Source organism: Plecotus auritus (assembly GCF_963455305.1).
Source record: "Plecotus auritus genome assembly, chromosome: 8".
NCBI classification, from domain to species: Eukaryota; Metazoa; Chordata; class Mammalia; order Chiroptera; family Vespertilionidae; genus Plecotus; species Plecotus auritus.
This window is the reverse complement of record NC_137782.1, coordinates 86,532,853-86,554,956: the sequence shown is the minus strand read 5'-3', so window position 1 is coordinate 86,554,956 and position 22,104 is coordinate 86,532,853. Positions and strand designations below refer to the sequence as shown.

The following is a 22,104-nucleotide window of genomic DNA, read 5'->3' as shown; positions in this document are numbered from 1 at the left end:
CTGGCACTTTTGGACTAAATTTTTATTATCTGGAAGGGGAATAAAATATAAGGACAGTGTAGAGAATCCCTCATAAAAGTAAATTTACGTTTGAATTATGAGACATTGTTTAGTGTTAAAATGTCCTCATTAGATTAGCTTGTTTTTGAAATTGTTACTTGGTAAAATAAAAACTTGGCAACACTATGTCATTCCCCATTTGGTGGAAAATTTAGTCCATGAAATACAAAAATGTAGGGACCAGTTCTTTTGAGGGGGTAGGGAGGAGAGTAGGAATAGGCTGGGAGGAACCACCTCTGGAGACAGATGACTAGGTTAAAGATGAAACCGTCAGGATGATTGCTAAGTATTTTATAATGGGGTACTTGGTTTTTAAAAATCAGACATTTCTATGCATTTGAGCCTGCTGCTGACTCAGGTTGTAATGGGTTTATGGGAGCTGGTCACAGTGAAATGTGATACAGGGCTGCCACTTAGGTGCATTGGCTAGGTACAGGTTTACCGCATTTAAATGCCTGTATCACCCAAGGGGACCTTTGTGTGGGAGCCAAGGCTACCACTCTAGCTCTCAGTCCCTGAAGAATAGGAAGTCTATGTTTGCTGTGCTTTTAAAGCAATAGTCTCCTATTTGGCCCAATATCTCCTCAGTCTTTCAAAAATAGCTTCTGGCAAGTTGGTGTTTGCTAATGATGGGAGGGAAGCAAAGCGAAGGAGGGTGGTAGAGGCAAAACAATCAAAAAGAAATGAAGGAAAAGGGAAGAGTCAGTAGAAGTAGGCACAGGCAGAATTAAAAATAACATTGAATATACAGATACCATTCTCTTAAGCATTTTACATGTATTATTAAATGCTTCCAACTACCTCATGGGTTACGATAAGGAAACCAAGGCACAGATAGGTCACACAGCCATCCAAGTCAGAGCTGGGCAGGCGCAGGGGTCCTCAAACTTTTTAAACGGGGCCAGTTCACTGTCCCTCAGACCGTTGGAGGGCCGGACTATAGTTAAAAAAAAAACCATGAACAAATTCCTATGCGCACTGCGGGCCCGGGACGAGTCAGCTGCTAAGCAGGATAGGCAGCGGCACCCGGCGGGCCGGATAAATGTCCTCGGCGGGCCGCATGTGGCCCACGGGCCGTAGTTTGAGGACCCCTGCTAGGATCTGTGCTGTAACTACTGTACTTTCCCACCTCTGTTAGGACTGTCTCTCTTACACAACCTAACTGTTAAAAGAGGGAAATATTAGGTTAAAAATGTTGGTCAAGTGTCACTTGAGGGAAATCAGTGAGTTAACCAGGATGTCACATTCCTTCTCTGACCACTGTAGTGAACACAGTGTAATGCTGAGGGGGGCTTCTGAGATCACAAGCCTGCCGCAGAGCCTTCCCTTGGGGTTGGTGGCCTGTCTGGGCCCGCCTTGTTGGCTGATACCTTCCACCTTGTCAGAGTGTTGGAGTGGCTCGCAAGGTCTTACACACCTGCTGCAGATGCCTTGGGGAAGCTTCACGTGAAGCCAGGCTTGTTGCCCTCTGGCTTTCTGATGTTGTCATTGTGAATCATGGGGACCTCAGGTCATCAACAGGAGGGAGCAGACACATTGAAGGGTGTACATGTCCAGGTCTACTGTAATCAATTTAAGGAGGGATTTCTGCAGTGCCGGTATGCGTTGGTTTAAAAAACTAAAGAACCCAGCAGCTTAGGCTTCCCAGATAGGAAAATTAAAGCGGGGAGGTCAGGTTCACTTACATCTAAAAATAGTCCTTTGTAAAAAATTTACTTAGGTTTCTTTTAAAGTGTAAGTTTTTCCAGTGTGAAGTTGTGAAATGTCCCATTTTATCCATTTTGTAAGTGCTATGTATGCACATATAGCTGTTTCACCCTGTGAGCACATCATTACAGCTCACCGAATTTCTAGTTCAGGACCTTGCCCAATTTAAATGAGACATGATCTCATGATCTGAAGAAAGTGTCATGTTACTCTCTAGATAGAAGCATTTGTGGTTCTCTTTACCTTCTTTCCTAAAGCCATTTATGGAGATGGCAAAATCACAAAGTGATGGTGCTTCTTGACAGGTTCCTGAGTGAATAGGATTAGGGCAGTGGTCGGCAAACTGCGGCTTGTGAGCTGCTGTTTGCCACTCTGTTGACTAATGAGTTTGCCGACCACTGGACTAGACTAAATGTTACCGTGTAGTTGGAAGCTGTGAGGATTAGGCAATTGTGGCATATTGTGTGCAAAGAGGTAAAGGGTAGTATACAATGGTTGGCAAACTCATTAGTCAACAGAGTGGCAAACCGCGGCTTGCGAGCCGCATGTGGCTCGCGAGCCGCTGTTTGCCGACCACGGGATTAGGGGAAGCCCCTGCTAACCTGTGCTGAACACATAGCCAGATCAAGAAATAAGGTATACCGCTGGATTTGATGGGGGTTTGTTACACCATACTGTGTTATGCCCAGATTTCGTGATCCCCAAAGACCACCAGGGAGCCGAGTCCGATGCAAAAGCAAAGAGCCTTTAATTGAGCTAGCTCGAGCTCAGAGACACACACACACACACACACACACACACACACACACACACCACACACACACACACACACCCCACCCCCCAGCGCAGCAGCGAGGTGGAGAGAGAGAGAGCCCCAGTCCCCAAAGGCGCTGATTTATAGGGGGCCTGGGAGAGGTAGGAGGGGTGAGGTAGTATGGCCTCCGCTGATTGGTCGGGGCCAGGTTGCACATGGGGGCAGGGCGCGGCTTACTTTCCTCTTGCATTTCTATTGGCTAATTCAAAAGTGTGGGTTGGGCTCTTGGAGAGGTTCTAGGGCGGGAACCTGACTCCACGAGGTGGAGGACATGGAACAAAGGGAACATGGAGTCGGTCTCTCCCTGCCCTTTCAACTGTAGCATGTGTAGCCTGTTTATGCTAATACAACCTCCAATTTTTGAAATCTTTTTGTTATATAAAAGAATTATATGTAGCATTTTTTAATATGCTGAAGCATATGTGGTGAATTCTCTGCCCCACACCCCCCATTCACCAACATGAAGTTCTTTCCCCCAGAAGACTAAGTCCTTCCACCTGCAGCCATGTCACTACATAGACATGCATTCTTTGTTCTTAACAACTGCATGTCATCCATCCATTGTGTGGATGCACTCCCTATTAGAGGAATAGCAAAGTAGTGTACTGTGATCCATAGCTTCTATATATACAAACAGCGATTGGTTGTGGGATATAATGGAAGAGAAGACCCCAAAAAATAACAAAAAAATAATGCTTACAAGGGTGCTTAGAAAGAAGTATTCAAATTCTGTGAGAGGAAAATGAAAACATTCCCAAAGGGCACAAAAATAGACTTGAACAAATATAAGGAAACCTGTTCTTGAATAGGAAAACTCAACATCATAAACTGCCTAATCTCCCTAAGTTAGATTATTCATTTAAAAAGGTTCCAGACACAAATGCCCATCTTTTTCTCTTGGGTTCTAATAAACTGATTATGAAGTTCAATGAAAATGCGGCATACTGGTATCCCAGGAGCCCTCTGGAGAAAGAAGAGTGGTGAATAGAGAGGAGTCCATACTTCAGTGCTCAGTTCAGGCAGTTTGGCAATAACTTGGAGTAACAAGCCAATGAGACAGTACAAAAAAAAAAGTTCTAGAAGAAACATGAGTGAAATTCTTTATAGTCTTGTGATGGAAGAGGCCTTTCTAACAAGAACTTCTAAATTATATTTTATTATTTATTTTTATCATTGTAAATTATATTTAAAAGGTTTTTTTGGTAATCCTCACCTGAGGATGTTTTTTCTTTCATAAATATTAAAAAAAATCTGCATGACATAGCTAATGACAAAAGAAAAAAATTGCAATTCATAGGTAAGGAGCTACTTTCTGTATTAGCTAAAGAACTTTTACGAATTGAAAGGAAAAAGAGGCTAGCTGGCATGGCTCAGTGGTTGAACGTTGACCTATGAACCAGGAGGTCACAGTTCGATTCTTGGTCAGGGCATATGCCTGGATTGCAGGCTCGATCCCCAGTGTGGAGCATCCAGGAGACAGCTGATAGTGATTCTCTTTCATCATTGATGTTTCTCTCTCTCTCCCTCTCCTTCCTCTCTGAAACCAATAAAAATAAATATTTTAAAAAAGGAAAGAGAATAAAACTCAATGAAAAATGTGCAAAGGACATGGATAATTCATAGAAAAATTACCATAACCCTTCATTATGTGAAAGGGTGCAGCCACACTTATTCATAATTAGAGAAATCCTATTCAAACTATTCCACAATGCTATTTCTTACCTATCAGATGGGCAGACATGTTTTTGCCATGTTGAGACATCATTAACAACCACTGCTTCATTAGTGAGGCTTTTAGGGAGCCAGGGGTTTGAAAGAGTGGTTTTTTTGACCCAACAGTTTCTATTGTAGGACTATCCTCTGGGTGCTTGCATAGAAAAAATTATATATGGGCAGAATGATTCATGGTGTCACTGATTGCTGGAAACAGTTACCTGAGTGTCTAGTGATAGACTGCTTTATTAAACTTGTGATGTATCAATACAAAGAAATACTATGCTGGAAAAAGGCAATGGAATTAAAATGGAGAAATTGCCGGGATATATTGTTGAGAGAGGAAAATCAAGGTGTAAAACAGTTTACAACATGTAGTATGCCACCTTTTGTACATGTATTTTGTAATTATACATGTACATGTATTTGCATAAGGAAACACTGGAAGGATAAATAAGTAGCTAATAAAAATGGTTATCTAGGCAAGAAGGGGACAGGGCACATGGAACCAAATTGGCAGTGAAATTATTGTTTTATTTTTAAACTATGTAAACATAGACCATTTAAAAAGTTATTGGTAGGCTAAAAGCAAAAATGAGCATGTAGACAGAGTATAATTTCATAGTAGTTAGGATGACACTAGCTGCTTTACCAAATCAGTACCTATGACCAGACACATATCTCCTGACTCACATGGCCCCATTCGCTCCCTGCTGGACTGGAAATGTAGACCCAAATGGGCAGCCACTTCCCATCACCAGATTTTTCCTCGGGAAGGTTGAGTATAAACTTGGTAGTCTGCTAGCCATCTCTACCATAGAACCTAATTTTATAAGATAGAGTCAATATGACTGTTTATAAACACATACTGCTCTAGTACATTTACTCACAGTGGCTTGTTTACAGTCATGTAATTTGAGGTGATTTTTATTTTCTTTTTAATCCTTTTTGCAACATGCAAAATTTTCTGCATTTATCTGTTATCAGGCAGGACATAAAGCTATGAAAAGTAACCCCTGGTGAATATTGCAAATATATTCCATTTTCCTGTCACAGACCATGTTGCAGAGAGGGCATCCCTGCAGGGCCTTCCTCTCATACTGGGGTGATTGCATTTGTGTGGTCAGTCCTTCAGAGTGAAATTTCTTGGTCACCAGACAGCAGGTCTCACTGGCAGCAGGAGAGTGTTCACTCATATCATTTTGTCAGTATTCTTATTTTTTGCCAATAATATAGGTGAAGATGGAACTTCATTGTTTAATTTGTATTTCTCCATGTCATCTTAATTAATGCCACATGCTTTGGGAACAGGAAATATCTCAAAATAGTTCTGTAGATATGAAGATAAATTCTGAGTTTTGCCTCATTGTGAGTTATTGTTTTGTTCAAATTAAAATGGAAGGGGAATGAGTTAGAGACATTTCAGTATAATCTGAGGGTGTCTTAACCCATAGGGCTGAATGGCATGATGCTGGGACATTTGGTCTATTCTTTTTACCTGGCCTAGGCCTGTGGGGTTCAACAGGATAGTCTTTTCAGCTCCATTCTCAGTACAAGGAACCCCAGGCCTAGAGATTCTCAAGTGGATGGGTATTGAGGTCTTTGAGGTTCATTAGGTCTTTCATAAGGCCCAGGTATTGGTGGTCTCCAATGTGGGTTTGGTTGACCCTGGGGGTATATGAGAAACGGTCACCAGGGTATAGGAAGGAAATATTAGGACTTCTAATTATATTCATATTTAGAAATGAACCAACATGCACGTAGAGACAATTATACATATATATTATTTAATAAATGTATTGAGGACATGCTCAAATGTTACTGATCAAATATATAATCAAAAAGGTTTGGGACTGCTTTTGGGTCTGGGCAAAACAACATGTTGCTGGCCTGGACCAGAGAGGCAGCAGTTGAGGTGACTAGAGGTAGATGGATTTGAAATGTATTTTGGAGATGTCATGTGGATTAGAAGTGGAGGTAAGAGCAAGCAGCGGGTGTCAGGAATGACCCCTGGGGATCTGCCTAGGTCCTGGAAAACCCAGAGAAGCAGCAGGCTTAGGGTAGGGAGAGTGTGGAAGATCAAGGATTTGGTTTTGGACAAGTTACTTTTGAGTTGCTTATGAAACTCCAAATGGAGAAGCCAAGTTGATCGCTGGACATAGGGACCTTCAGCCCAGTCCTTTCAGATCTTAACATTGTTCATCTTACCTGAGGACCCTCCGTTCAGGTAAAGAAATGAGTACAGGTCAGAGTCGGGTAGGTCATGCTGCAGAACCCCCGTCATTGTTGTGTTTCTTGCTCCCACAACATCTCCTGCATGGGCTCTGCTCATTGTGGTTACTTGGGAAGCCAGGCCAGCAGGGACCTCATCGCATCAGCAGTGGTTACTCCTGAAACATCCAACCAGAAGTGACACAGCTCTGCTCCCTGCTCTTCTGTTTCCTTAGCAAAGTGAGTGACTTGGCCCACCTCTAACTTTAAGGGGGAAGGGGGAGGAAACATGCCATTCTATCATAGGCCCAAAGAAAACCAGAGATAACTGGTGAGTGGCACTAACGGGTAGCCTTTTGTAGCAGATGACAGTGGAACAGTACTAGGCTAGTGGAGCACAGAACTAATTGCACTAATAATGAAATACACATGGAACACTAATCACTACAAGAACCTGCCTTTCCTGGGCTTAGAGCATGCTCTGGGAACCTTTGGCAGAAACCCACTCAAGCAGAACTTCTTCAGAAAGGTCCTTTAACTTGGCTAGAGGTGTCATTGTTCTCAGGGCTGAGGGCTGCAGAAGTGAGCTGCCAGGGCTGGGCTGACTCCCCTGAGGAGGCCGGCAGCCCTGTGCCTGCTTGCAGCTTAGCTTCCCTTTTGATGTTGCACGTGGCATTACTGGAGTCATTTCTGAAGCATCAAACTGCTTTTAAGCACTAATGTAGTTAAAGAGCGATTGTAATACAAGATACCAGAGCAAGAAATTAGAGCTCAGCTGGATGGTTTTGCCAAGAAAAAGGGGCCAGTGTCAGTGAGGACTGGACAAAGCCAGGATGTGTTTGCCTCTTTCCCAGCCCTGGTGGAGGCCTTTTCAGTTCAGTTTAATGTTGCCTGCTCCATGTGTGAGACTCTGTGCTAAGCATTTCACTTCATTGCTCATTTACTGTGCACAATGGCCTTTCACGTAGATTTCATTACAGAAGAAACAGAGAGTTGGTTTGCCCAGGGATCTGGTCATCTCAGCTCCTTGCTCTCACGCAGGAGCCTAGGTTGAGAGACCTGTGCTGCACACTTCCCCTACCTGTGCTCACTCTAGAGGAAGTGCAGCACACTGGGGCCCCAAGTGCCTGAGGGGGGGGGCATATTACCAGATTGGGGCCTTGGTCCCTCTCCTAAAAGAGGAATCATCTACCCCAGAAACAGTAAGATGAAAAGCAAATCACTGTCAAATTAGAAATCTGAGGGGGAGCAGGCACCAATTCTGCACTTCCCTACTTAGCAAGGCCTGCTCCTTATTCTCACCAGTTTTCCCGTAACTCCAGCCTTTTTCCAGAGGAGAGTGTGTCCCTCATCTGTGGCACACCTGAGGAATTCTCATGGAGGGGTCATGCAGGCAGAGTTGGCGCATGAAGGGCTCTGGTCCTGATGCTAGAGAGATGGGCATGTCCCTGGCAGCAATGGATGCACTGGCTGAGATCACGCCCCCAGGAAAAGTGAAGGTGGTGGTTCCCAACAGTTTTAAAATGCTGGGTGCCAAATCGGGTCATGGGAAAGCCACTGTCTGGAAAGACTCACTGAGTGTTTATTGATATATACCGATTTAAGGGGAGTCTGAGGGCTTGTGCCAGCTGTCCCACATAAGGCCCGATGGAAAGTGGAAAGTGAAACCATAGCTGTTTCAGACAGAGACAACCAGCAGGAGCTAGTGTGATGGCCTGACCTTGGGTATCGTTTTCCCCTTTCAGTTTTGCAGATGCCGTTTGACTGAAAGGTTCTAGATTACACACTTAAGGTATACTTTTCTTGTTCAGCTTCAAGCGCAGGAACTACATTTATATAAACAAGCTCGTTCACCAAAGTTTTCCTTAATAAATATTATATGTTGGACTTCCTATGTTTGCTTCTGTTCTCTCAGGAAAGGGGACCCTCTTTATCTGTCAATCAGTGGTTCATATTATTGCCCTAGTTTCACAGCTCAAAGTGGGGAAAAGGAAAATACGCTCTTTAAACTATAAATGACAACTTTTATTTGGTGAAAGGTAATGAAAGATCTTTGTAAAAATATACCTTTTAAATTCACACAAATGTTATGCTCTTTTAGCAGGAAATGGTAAAAATAAAAATGAAATGACAACTCCATCCAAGCTCATCCTTATTCTTTTTTTCTGTATTGCCCTTAAAATTGGGGCTAGGGATCTGTGGTTTAAAATCTTACTTGTTTTCTACCTGTTAGATTTTTTGTTTGTTTTTTTGGTAGGCAGTAGCAGAAAATGAAAGTGAATCTCTGCTAGTCTTCACATCCTGCATTAAGTGTTTTTCAGTCTGCAAATGGACAGGATAGAAAACATGTTCACTTGATAATACCAGTTGGTTCAGTATCATATCCAGAAGATCCAGCTGTGGCTTAGCAGGAATGTGATAGAATTTATTTGAGGGAATTTATTTTGCGACTGTCCAGACCATTATTTTTCCAGTTCTATATACAGAGTCTTTGACAGCTCATACCTTTTAGAAAAAAAAAAAAAAAAGTCCTGCCCTAGCCATTTTGGCTCAGTGGACAGAGCATCGGCCTGCGGACTGAAGGGTCCCCGGTTCGATTTCAGTCAAGGGCATATACCTTTGTTGCGGGCACATCCCTGATAGGGGGTGTGCAGGAGGCAGCTGATCCATGTTTCTCTCTCATCGATGTTTCTAACTCTCTATCCCTCCCCCTTCCTCTCTGTAAAAAAAATCAATAAAATACATTTTTTTAAAAAAAAGTCCTCTTTGTTCAAGGCAGTTTAATTAAGTTTGTAGGCACAGTTTGAAGTATCTCTTTAGAAGGCACAGAAGGAGAAGAAAAAGAGAGATATGAAAGAGAAAGTAAAGTCAGATAAGGAAATGGGAACTTGTGATTGGGGCAGATTTTTAACAACTGCCAAAGGGAGTCTGAACACTGGTATTCGAAGATGGAAGGGATGGGCAAAAGCTGAACAGACCAGACACATTCTTTTTTTTTTTTTTTTTCTAAAATACAGTCCTGTCTTGCATAGGATTATGTGGATTCAGTAGTTTTTGGCTGCTGGATTTCTGTGGTGGTGGTGTGTGTCTTTGGGATCCTGTGTGTCTTTGTGAATGCTGTGACCCAAGAGTGTCCTCCTCTGTATTCATTCAGTTCCACGTGGACAGTATGTCTTGTACACAAGCCTCAGTTTTTCATGTAATATATATGCTATATACTGTATATCAAAGCCTAAGCAACTTTCGCAACTGAAACAACCGAACAGACGACCGAACAGGCTGTGTGGGGCGACCAGGCCAGCAGGGGGGTTAGTGAGGGATGACCAAACAACTGGGCTTTGGGCTGTGTAGGGTGACCAGGCTGGCGGGGGGGGGGAGGGGGCAGTTGGAGGTGACTAGGCAGGCAGTCAGGTGAGCAGTTAGGAGCCAGTGGTCCTAGATTGTGAGAGGGATGTCCGAGGGGTCCCGGATTGGAGAGGGTGCAGGCTGGGCTGAGGGGACCCCTCCGACCCCCACCCCCATGCATGAATTTCATGCACCGGGCATCTAGTATATATTATATTAGCCTAGAAGGCATGAGGCCTACAGTTGATGCTGAAAAGCCAGAATGCTTAAACACACTCTGAGTCATAAATGTGAATGAACTTCCGTGGAAGATGTATTCTGGTACCAGAGCTGAAGTCAGTTGGGGGATCCTCCTACTTTGGGCATTGTGAGCCTATAGGTGCTACAGCCTCCTTCCTAGTCCTTCCTGCCCCATGCTCTCCCCAGATCCTCCTGCCTGCTCCTCACCTGCTTTCTGGACAGCATGCACCCCTGTGTTTGATCTCTTAACCCTCTTCTCCCTCCCCCCCGCCCCCCAGCCTCCCAGCTGTGAACTGGCACTGCAAATAGGAACAGCCTTTTGGGCCAAACTCTGATTGTGGTGTTTGTTTAATTCCAAATGCGATTTTCTGTGTCATGAAAATAGCATGGTTGTGAGGAGGTGACCTGGGGCTAGGCCCTTCTTCAGCTAGGCAGCTCTGCTCTGGTCTAGTCTTCACTGGTCTGTGCTCCAGCCTGCTCTAGCCTGGGGAAAAGCAATCTTCAGTCATAGTGTAAAGGGAAAGTGTGTGCTCCTTGAATCTGAGGGGACCTGGCTTAGATAGACAGATGTCCCTGTCTCTGGTCCCTGATTAGTCTGTCCTCATGCAAATGAGGACTCTAAATCCTCTGTTTGATTGATCCAAAAGGCACGATGCAGATTGGTCAGAATGGAGCTGCTCTGATTGGTTGGTGAAGATATTGATGGAGAGATAGCTGCACACCTTCAGTTGGACTGGGAAGCCCCAGTCCTGTTGGTTAAAAGGATTCCAGGAGCTCATCTAAGCGTTGGCTCAGATGGCAGAAACAGTGCAAGAGGCAAGCAGCTAGCTTAGTGCAGGCTTCTCCCTAAAATACTGTTTCATGAGAGACCCCTGTTTAGAAATAGCTGCTAGCCTATGGTTTGTTTGTTTGTTGTTCTTTTTTAAATTTAAGCCCAGTTAATCCACCAGGAGCCCTTCTTAGTAGGTTTCTTCTTTCTCAGGGTCCACACCTTTCTCATCCCTAATTTTGTATGTTGTCTTTCTAGCCCTAAACTTAATTTGTTTCTTGTTTTTTCTTGAAGAAACCACTCTTGGATTTGTTAATCAATTTTTGTATTTCTTACATCTGAACTTCTTTAAAACATGAAAAATAAAGGTTTTTTTTATAGTTTACTAGAGGCCCGGTACACTGATTCATGCACTGGTGGGATCCCTTGGCCTGGCCTGCGGGGATCAGTGGACCACGCCTTTGCAGCCTGGCCTTACCCGCCAGCTTGTCAGGCTCCAACCCACTGTCCTAGTCAATCCCACACAGCACGAAGTAGTGTGGGAAGTGGCAGGCGGCTGGGGAGGTGCCCGAGCCTGGGCTGGGCGCTGCGCTGCTCCTGCTCATCCTGGCCCCGCTGCGCCTGCCACTGTAGCCGCTTGGGCACACAGGGGTAGTGTCCTCTGGAGAGGCTTGCACCACTGCAGCTGCGCTCGCCAGCCGTCAGCCCAGCATCTGGTGCCTGTCAGCTGAGCATTGAGCATCTGCCCCCTGGTGGTCAGTGCGTGTCACAGCTACCAGCTGGTCATCCAGTCATCTGGTCTTTGGTCTCTTCGGCTTTTATATATATAGATTGCTCTTTTTTAGAGAGAGAAAGGGAGAGAGAGAAAAACATCAATGTGAGAGCACAACATCAATTGGCTACCTCCTATACGCCCCTCACCGGAGATCAAGCCTGCAACCCAGGCATGTGCCCTGACCAGGAATTGAATCAGCAACCTTTGGTGCACTAGTTGACACCCAACCAACTGAGCCACACTGGCCAGGGCAACATGAAAATATTTTTATCTTGCTGATTATGCAAGTGTAATACAGACTTGTAAAATTTTTTTCTCTGTGTGCTTTTTAAAAAGATTTTCAGACTTGTGGACAAGATTTACTTCTGATCATATAGCACTGATTTAAAAAGAATCTAGAGTCCTAGCTGGTTTGGCTCAGCGGATAGAGCGTCAGCCTACTGACTGAAGGGTCCCAGGTTCTATTCTGTTCCAGGGCACATGCCTGGGTTGCAGTCCCAATCCCCAGTAGGAGGCATGCAGGAGGCAGCTGATCAATGATTCTCTCTCATCATTGATGTTTCTATCTCTCTCCCCTTCTCCCTTCCTCTCTGAAATCAATAAAAGTAAAAAAAAAAAAAAAGGAATTTAGAGAAATTAAATTTTATTGTGGGAACGTATACTCTCAGGTATTAAGTAATTGTGTATTTCATTATTAAATATTCATATCAAGAGATAACATTAGAAACTGATGTCCTATATAAGAAGAAACTCCCAGGATGAGAGAGAAAGAAACATATCCCAAAGAACTACCCAAGTGCACTTCTAAAGGTAATCCAGGAGAGAGAAGGGTTCTGGGGAGAACCATGTGCTGACTATGTTTCTAAATTGCAGAAACCTTGACTTTAGTTATGGGATTCTTACAGAATTTGGTTATTTACAAGTATAGAACTTTTGTATAAAAATCATGATATAAAATTTTTAATATAAGATCTATGGAGTTTTCAAAACTAAATAATTTTCTCTTGTTCTGTGAATTTCTTTGTGTAATACTTACTTTTGGTTTTATCTAAAATTACTAATCACTAACTGCCATTCCTGCATTGTCCTCATCTCCCATCCTGGGCTTCAGGTTTCCTGGGGAGTCCCAATACACTTGATAGGTCTGAGTAAAACCAGTTGTCTCTCTGAAAGCCCTTATGTCTGCTCCACTGAGTTGAGAGCACAACATAGATGCAGACATCCTCCTTTGCTGCCCTTATTGTCCACTGCTTAAGAGTGCTAGGTGCTCAATAATGACTGTTGAATAAACCAGATGAATGATTGAATGACATTATCAGATGTGCATATTTGTCATCAGCTTTATTAAGGCATTATTTGCATACTAGGTGCCTGATGCACAAAATTCATGCAAGAGTAGACCTTCCTTCCCCCAGCTGCCAGCACCAGCTTCCCTCCGGCTACCAGGACCCGGGCTTCCCTTGCAGAGGGAGGCCCCACCCACCCACGGCAGCCCGCCGGTTGGTGGCCTGGGCCTCCCTCTTTGGGCCGATCATGGAGCCCCCTGATTGATTGCCCTGCCAGCCGGTGGCCTGGGCCTCCTTTGCTGCCAATCTCTCTGCGGGGCAATCATGGGGCAATGGCCAGGCCCCAGACCAATCACATCGCACCCGCCTTGGCTGGCCTGGCGCCAGTGGGTGTCATAGCTTGGTCCCGGATGGTTGTCCAGATGGTCGTTCCACTGTTCAGCCGTTCGGTCGATTTGCATATTACGCTTTTACTATATAGGATAGTAAAATTTACCATTGTATACAATTGTGTAATCCTAATCAAGATAAAAAATATTACATCACTTCAAAAGTTTCCTGTGCCCCTTGCAACCTCCTCCCTCACTCCTCAGCTTCTGGCAACCACTGTTCTGTTTTTCTGACCATATAGTTTCGCCTTTTCTAGAATTTTAGATAAATGGAGTTGTACAGTACATAGTCTTTTTGTGTCTTATGTAATTTAGCATAATGCTTTTGAGATAATCTGTATCTGTTTTTAAAACTGCCTTAACTTTTTTTTTTTAAAAAACAGTTCAGAAATAAATAGCTCCACTAAGATTTTACTTGTTATGGTAAGTTAGAATAGTGGTTCCCAAGGCTGCTCTAGGGGATCATGGGAGGTCCCACAAATCATTTCTGAGTGTCCATAAGGATCAAAATGATTTTCATAATAACACTGAGCTGTCACTTGCCTTTTTCACTCTCATTCTGTCCTAGAGTACTGTAGAGTTTCCAGATACTACATGATATGTGGTGTTGCAATAAGATTGAATGAAAAAACAGATTCGTGAATCCAGTCTGTCTCTAGTGAGTTGTCTGCCTTCAAAGAAATCTGTAAAAGTATTGATGCCACTCTTCTCACTAAAAATTTTTGTATTTTTGCCTGGCTGGTGTGGGTCAGTGGTTGAGCATCAACCTATGAACCATGAGGTCACAGTTCAATTCCTGGTCAGGGCACATGCCCATGTTGCGGGCTCAATCCCTAGTTGGGGGTGTGCAAGAGGCAGCCGATCAATGATTCTCTCTCATCATTGATGTTTCTCTCTCCCCCTCTTCCTTCTCTGAAATCAATAAATATATACATATATATATATATATATTTTAAAAAGTTTTTGTATTTTTGCCCTGGCTGGTGTGGCTCAGGTGATTGGAGCATCATCCCATACACCGAAAGGTTGCGGGTTCGATTCCCCAGTCAGGGCACATGCAGGAGGCAACTAACGGAAGTTTCTCTCCTTCTCCCTTTCTCTCTCGCTCTAAATTCAATAAAAGCATGTCTTCAGGTGAGGATTTAAAAAAATAATAAAAAGTGCCCTAACCGGTTTTGCTCAGTGGATAGCGCGCCAGCCTGCAGACTCAAGGGTCCCAGGTTCGATTTCGGTCAAGGGCATGTACCTTGGTTGCGGGCACATCCCTGGTAGGGGGTCTGCAGGAGGCAGCTGATTGATGTTTCTCTCTCATCGATGTTTCTAACTCTCTCTCCCTCTCCTTTCCTCTGTAAAAAAAAAATCAATAAAATACATTAAAAAAATAAAAAGTAAAATAATATAAAAGTTTTTTTATTGGAAAATATAATCACTTTTTACAACAAATGTTAATTATATTAATATGTAATATGTTGTTTATGTGTTATATGCATTAATAGATTTTTAAAAATTCCTTTGTTTTAACTTCTCATGTGACAAGTAGTAAGACATGTAAACCATATGAACAGAAGCTCTTTTGGGTCCTCAATTTTTCAGTTGTAGAGAGGCCCTTAGTCCAAGAAGTTTGCAAATCTCTGGGCTAGAGACATTTTTGAAAGGGATCAGAACAGCAAGAGGATGTCATGAAGCTGGATAGAGATTAGAAGAGGATCTTGAGATCCAGGATGACAGCTTGGCATGAAGTGCCTGGAGATGGGGCCTCCATTGGGCGGTGCCACAGGGCATGAAGGCAGAAATGGGAGGACATGCAGTGATGACCAAGTTTTATTCTCAGCCCTTGCTCCCTCCCAGGACCTGGTTAGGCAGATTCTGTTGATGTATGCACTTTCTACAAGGAGATAATGGGTAACCTGCACCTGTGGCTGGCTTGCATCACAAGGTGATCACAAGGCCCAGATGTAGTCACTGTCTTTTGACATGAAGTTGCAGCCATGGTCTGATATTAGGTTGGGCACTTGCTAAAGATCTGATATCTATGCTGTGTTCTGATCCCAGGGCAAGCATAGGAAATCATCAGGACTGTTTCTTCAGCTTTCAGGAAAAAAAATTTACAGTAGTATTCTAAGATCAAATCAAAAGACCTAAAATAATTATTTTAACAAAAGTAGGCGGGAAGGTATTCTTGTGGGAAAAGATACTTGTGGATCTCGGTTAGTGATGTCGATAATGCTATTAATAAACTCTAGCAAAATTGTACCTACTGCCTTTGATCTGTTCTTTGCTTTTCTCTTGCAGGCGAAAGGGCATGTGGTTCCAACTGAGGAAGATACTTCTCTGTATTTTGGGATTATATGTTGCCATTCCATTCCTCATTAGACTATGTCCTGGGATACAGGCCAAATTGATTTTCTTAAATTTTGGTAAGTGCCTTGTGTCTGTTTTTTCTTTAACCTTAGTAAGATGATGATTTATATATGGGCAAAAGTAGGTTTACAGTTGTTCGTATGGAAAATGATACAATAAATAATACAAGAAGAAACTGTGTTTCACGTACTCATGACTGTAACCCTACTTTTGCCCCACCCTGTAATTATGTATCTACCACCCAGATCAAGAGATAGCATGTTTCGCCCTAACTGGTTTGGCTCAGTGGCTAGAGCGTCGACCTGCGGACTCAAGGGTCCCAGGTTCGATTCCAATCAAGGGCATGTACCTTGGTTGCAGGCACATAACCAGTAGGGAGTGTGCAGAAGGCAGCTGATAGATGTTTCTCTCTCATCGATGTTTCTAACTCTCTATCCCTCTCCCTTCCTCTCTGTAAAAAATCAATAAAATGTATTTAAAAAAAAAAAAAAAAAGAGAGAGAGAGAGAGAGAGATAGCATGTTTCTATTACCCAGAAAGTTCCCTTGTGCACCTTCCCAGTTACAGGCTGTAAGGAGTGCATTGCTCTCCAGGGCTGGCATTTGTGTACACAGATGACCACTTTAAAAAATAATAATTAGGCTTTTTTTCTTTTTAAAAATAGATTTTTTTTTTCACTTAAAAACACCTGACATATTTTGGTTTCTATGAAAGTATATGTTGGCTTTATAGGTGTTATAGTCTTCTTGAGTTATCTTGGACTTTGTGTGTTCCAAAGGTGGGGTTTATTTGTTTTTTTATTACCTCCTATCCACTCACCCTCCCCCACCTTCCTTCTGAGATTCTGCACTGTGTTCCATGCTTCTATGTTTCTGGATCCATTCCATTCATCAGTTTATTTTGTTACCAGAGGTGTTTGTTGTGTGTGTGTGTGTGTGTGTGTGTGTGTGTGTGTGTGCGCGCGCTATGTATTTACTTTTTTGCTAGTGGGAGGAGAAAGGTGCAGAAGTATCAAACATATGAAATAGAAGTTCTGTGGTTGCTGGGAATAATCCTTTTAAGGAGCACCATTTTTTAAAATAATATTTTTTATTGATTTCAGAGAGGAAGGGAGAGGGAGAGATAGAAACACACTGGCCTGGTCCATGATGAGAGAGGATCATTGATCGCTATCTTCTGCACTCCCCGTACTGGGGATCGAGGCCTCAACTCGGGCATGTCCCCTGACCGGGAATCGAACCATGACTTCCTGGTTCATAGGTCAACGCTCAAACACTGAGCCATGCTGGCCGGGCAAGGAGCACCATTTTATACCTACAAGATGAGACTAAGAGGGCACTTATGTGTGTGAATGTTAGAGGTTTGAGGATAGAACATGGTGCTCTGTAAATGTTGGCCTTCAAACTGGGTATGGGTAGCATTTGAACCAGATGAAGTGGTCTCTGTGTATGCTCTTTGGCTGCTTTGGTTTGCAGAGAGTGGACTTGAACCTTATGTGTTTGGGAGCCAGAGACTAGGGTTGAGGATGGTGCCATGGAGGCAGCAGGGGAACAAGTAGAGAGGAGGGAGTGGAGAGGAGGAAGAACATGAGGACCAGGGGGAGTTCAGACAGGAGGTGTTGAGATGGTCCATGTGTGACTGGCCTGGTCCATGCTAGGAGAGACACACTGGGGTGGGTGTGTCATAGGAATCCAGAACCCCTTTCCTGTGGTAACACAAGTGCTCCCAGCGCCCCAGGTGTCTGGGTATACAAGTTTGGGGTGTTAAGTCTGTAATAGACTTTCTGACAAAAACTTGGAAGTTGCTGGTTAAATAGGAATTTCTGCTCTAAAGAGTAACAACAGTATTTTTATTTGATGTCAAACTAGAACTTTCTTGCTCCCTGGCCACCTTGGCAGCTGCTCTTGGTTGGGGGCTGTCCCACACCTAAGATAGAAAGACAGTGACCACAAAGAAGATGAAAAAGTCACTGGAGTCAATCAGCTCTAGGCTCCAACTTGTTATAAAAAGTGGAAAGTACATGTTGGAGTATAAGCAGACTCTGAAAATAATCAGACAAGGTAAAATGAAATTGGTCATTCTTGCCAGCAACTGCCTAGCCTTGAGGAAATCTGAAATAGGGTACTGCAGCATGTTGGCTAAGATTGTTGTCCATCACTGCCATGGCAATGATATTGAATTGGGCACAGGGTGTGGAAGATACCACAGGTGTGCACACTGGCTGTTGTTCATGCAGGGATTCTGATATCAGTAGAAGCATGCCAGAACAGACTGGTGAAACGTAAATCATATGAAATGTTTTTCTAATAAAATTAGCCAGAATGTGTTTAAAAAATTTCTTTTTAATTGTAAAGTACATGTGGTATACTAAGAGGCATTTGACTTTTCTAACAGAAACATAGCTAACTTCTGGGAATTTATCATCTCTAAGTTTTTATCACTTGTGAGAAGCTCAAATTTAAAAGGAACTAACAGTATACTAAAAAGGGAGGTGTTTTTTAAAAATATATTTTATTGATTTCTTACAGAGAGGAAAGGGAGAGGATAGATAGTTAGAAACATCAATGAGAGAGAAACATCGATCAGCTGCCTCCTGCACACCTCCCACTGGGGATGTGCCTGCAACCCAGGTACATGCCCTTGACCGGAATCGAACCCGGGACCCTTCAGTCCGCAGGCCAACGCTCTATCCACTGAGCCAAACCGGTCAGGGCGGGAGTTTGTGGTTTTTTTTACTTAAGTGTCCACAGTCTGTCCAGCACAGAAGAGAATTCAAGTTTATATATAAACACAAAGCTACAGGGCTGCAGATTTCCTGATGGCCGACCTTGGAATTGACCTTGCACGCTTTTCCAACTTTGCTGGTCTGGAGGTACCTTGGGCTGGTGTCTTTGTGGCAGTGGGTACATGTGGCATGCTGCTCTGTGGGTCGTACAGCAAATATTTGAGTTGAATTGATTACTTCAGATCAGTTATTTGGGCTACTTTAGACACAGCCCACAGATTTTGCTGTGTTGGTTTCCTAATGAAATTGCAGGATGTTCCTCAGGAACAGAACTTTGCCAGCCCCAATGGCACAGAAGAGGAGGCTTGGGCCACAGTGGTGTTTTTAAAGGAGATTTTTGGTTAGTTGTCTGTGCCCCCTTCCCCTGCAGAGGAGGTGGGGGTCTCTAACACAGCCCTGTAGTGACTTGGCGGTTTCACCTCATGCTGCTGGGGTGGTACTTCCATTCTTGTCTCCTCAAAATGTGAATCATGAGCCTGTGGATTTCCATTTAGATATCAAAGGAAATGTAACAATCTTTTAGGCCTCAAAATATGATTAAAGAATATATTTTTAAGTTCACAGTAAATCTGTTTGAAGCCAAATTTATAAATCAGATAAATACGCTTTAGAAGAAGGTTAGCACTTATGATTTAAGGCATTATTCTTACTTTAAATAAAATTTTCACAAGCAAAAAAATACATGATCATTCTAAAAGATTAACTGAAAATGCCTGAATAACAATAAAGAAGAAAGTGAAAATCACTCTGAGAATATTGTTAACATTGTCATTTATTTCCTGTTGGTCTCTTGTCTATCTTACACATAAACATAAATGTATGTGTTTCTTTTTTTTTTTTAAATAAATCTTTATTCAGATTATTACAATTATTTCTCCTTTTTCCCCCCATAGCTCCCCTCCACCCATTTCCCACCCCACCTTCTGCCCTTACCTACCCCCCACTGTCCTCATCCATAGGTGTATGATTTTTGTCCATTCTCTTCATGAACCCCCCATACCCCTTTCCCCCTGAGAATTATCAGTCCACTCCCTTTCTATGCCCCTGATTCTATTATATTCACCAGATTATTCTGTTCCTCAGGTTTTTAATTCACTTGATTTTTAGGTTCGCTTGTTGATAGATATGTATTTGTTGTTCATAATTTTTCTCTTTACTTTTTTCTTCTTCCTCTTCTTTAAGAATACCTTTCAGCATTTCATATAATACTGGTTTGGTGGTGATGAACTCCTTCAGCTTTTTCTTATCTGTGAAGCTCTTTATCTGCCCTTCAATTCTGAATGATAGCTTTGCTGGGTAGAGTAATCTTGGTTGTAGGTTCTTGCTCTTCATCACTTTGAAAATTTCTTGCCACTCCCGTCTGGCCTGCATAGTTTCTATTGAGAAGTCAGCTGACAGTCGTATGGGTGCTCCCTTGTAGGTAGTTAACTGTTTTTCTCTTGCTGCTTTTAATATTCTCTCTTTGTCTTTTGCTCTTGGCATTTTAATTATGATGTGTCTTGGTGTGGTCCTCTTTGGATTCCTTTTGTTTGGGGTTCTGTGTGCTTCCTGGACTTGTAAGTCTATTTCTTTCACCAGGTGGGGGAAGTTTTCGGTCATTATTTCTTCAAATAGGTTTTCAGTATCTTGCTCTCTCTCTCTATTTCTGGCACCCCCATAATTCTGATGTTGGTGTGCTTGAAGTTGTCCCAGAGTCTTCTTACATTATCTTCAACTTTTTGGATTTTTTTTTTTGCTTTTTGCTTTTTCGGTTGAGTGTTTTTTGCTTCTTTGTATTTTTAATTCTTTGACTTGATTCTTGTGTTCCTCTATTCTGTTTCTGGGTCTCTGTATAATATTTTTTATTTCAGTCAGTGTATGTTTAATTTCTAATTGGTCCTTTTTCATATCTTCGAGGGTCTCGTTATATTTATCGGCCTTTTCTAGGATATTCTTAAAAAGTCTTATAACCGTGGTTTTGAATTCTATATCCAGTCGTTTGTTTTCCTCCATTTCTTTCGTTTGTGATCTGATTCTTTGACCCCGCATTTTCACTGATTCCCTGAGTTGGTAAGGTAGATATTTGTGCTAGGTTTCCAATATGGCCCAGTGGGTCTGCTTCCCCAGTTAACCTGAGGTGGACACTCTTGGTGCACCCCTTTGTGGACTGTGTGTACAGCCTTGTTGTAATTAAGTCTTTATTGTTGTTGGTATCACTGGGAAGAATTGACCTCCGGGCCAGTTGGCTGTAAGGATCAGCTGTGTCTATGCTGGGAGAAGTTCGGTGCTGGAGACAGCCTTATAGGATTAGACTTGCCAAATTGCAATAGCCTCTGTGCTCAGCTTGGATGGGGTGGAGTCTCAGTCTTGGCTTCCTGTCAGCCTTGCCCTTGCGCGCCTGTGCGCTTTCAGTCCTCCGCCTTCCCCAGCTCGAGTCTCCACCTGAGAGTCCAGACTCCCCCCACAAGAGCGTGGGTCCCCAGGGGCTCGCCTGGAACTGGGGTTCACTGCAGTCAGAACTGGGGCTCAGTGCCATCAGGAGCCTCTGACTCCCTTCCACTAGGGAAAGCCTGTGGCAACCTCCGCAGCCTTTGTGCGCACTGGCGCGCGCGCGTGTGCGCACTTTCAGTCCTCCGCCTTCCCCGGCTCCCGAGTCTCCGCCCGAGAGTCCAGACTCCCCCCACAAGAGCGTGAGTCCCCAGGGGCTCGCCTGGAACTGGGGTTCACTGCAGTCAGAACTGGGGCTCAGTGCAGTCAGGATCCTCTGACTCCCTTCTACTAGGGAAAGCCTGTGGCAACCTCCGCAGCCTTTGTGCGCACTGGCCCGCGTGCGCCTTCAGACTTCTGCCTTTCCCAGCTCGAGTCTCCGCCCGAGAGTCCAGACTTCCCCCGTAAGAGCGTGGGTCCCCAGGGGTTCGCCCGGAACTGGGGTTCAGTGCAGTCAGAACTGGGGTTCAGTGCGGTCGGAGGCTTCCTTCCCCCTTCCGCCAGAGAAAGTCAGCCAGGCTCTCAGCCGCCCTTCCTCTCTGCGCGCACAAAGCCCCTTTGCCGTACCTCCAATTCTCTGTGAGCTTTTCTCTTTCCTTCTAGTTGTAGAATTTTCACTCAGCCAGCTTTCCTGTGGTTCTGGATGGTGTCCGTTCTGCCTTTTAGTTGTAGTTTTGAAATTGTTGTGCGAGGCAGCAGTTTAGGTGTTTACCTATGCCGCCATCTTGGTTTCTCCCTGTATGTGTTTCTTGATACAGTTCTCTTGCCCTTGAATCTACAACTGTCTCCTGGAGAAAAGGAGTGTTTTGGTTTAAAGGCCTGCACAGGAACTGCTCCTCTCTGCACATTGCCTTGGCCTTTTTTGGCAATAGGTTAGATATATGAAGTACGTATTTGTTTGTTGTTGTTGTTTTTTTGTTAATCCTCACCTGAGGACATTTTTTCCATTGATTTTTAGAGAGAGTGGAATGGATGGAGGGAGAGGGAGAGAGAGAGAGAGAGAGACATCCACGTGAGAGAGACACATCGATTGGTTGCACCCCCTCCGCACTTGCTCCAACCGGGGCCAAGATCAAACCTGCAACCGAGATACCTCCCCCTAACCTGGAATTGAACCTAAGACCCTCTGTTATGTGGGCCAACACTCTTAACTACTGAACCACACCGGCCAGGGTGAAATATGT

At 43.6% G+C, this 22,104-nt stretch overlaps 1 protein-coding gene and 1 pseudogene across 3 annotated transcripts in view; both read left to right on the top strand.

Moving 5' to 3' along the window:
- ABHD12 (abhydrolase domain containing 12, lysophospholipase) overlaps positions 1 to 22,104 on the top strand; it is a 75,142-nt gene that overhangs the window by 21,825 nt on the left and 31,213 nt on the right. For both annotated transcript variants that reach the window (XM_080685781.1, XM_080685782.1), the window contains exon 2: positions 15,602 to 15,726. In XM_080685781.1, the coding sequence (XP_080541907.1) occupies positions 15,602 to 15,726 (125 nt within the window). The remainder of the gene's footprint in view (positions 1 to 15,601; positions 15,727 to 22,104) is intronic.
- On the top strand, positions 17,045 to 18,843 carry LOC308255840 (large ribosomal subunit protein eL30-like; annotated as a pseudogene). Its single transcript has 3 exons — positions 17,045 to 17,054; positions 17,601 to 17,992; positions 18,825 to 18,843. The product of its transcript is annotated as a large ribosomal subunit protein eL30-like (transcript).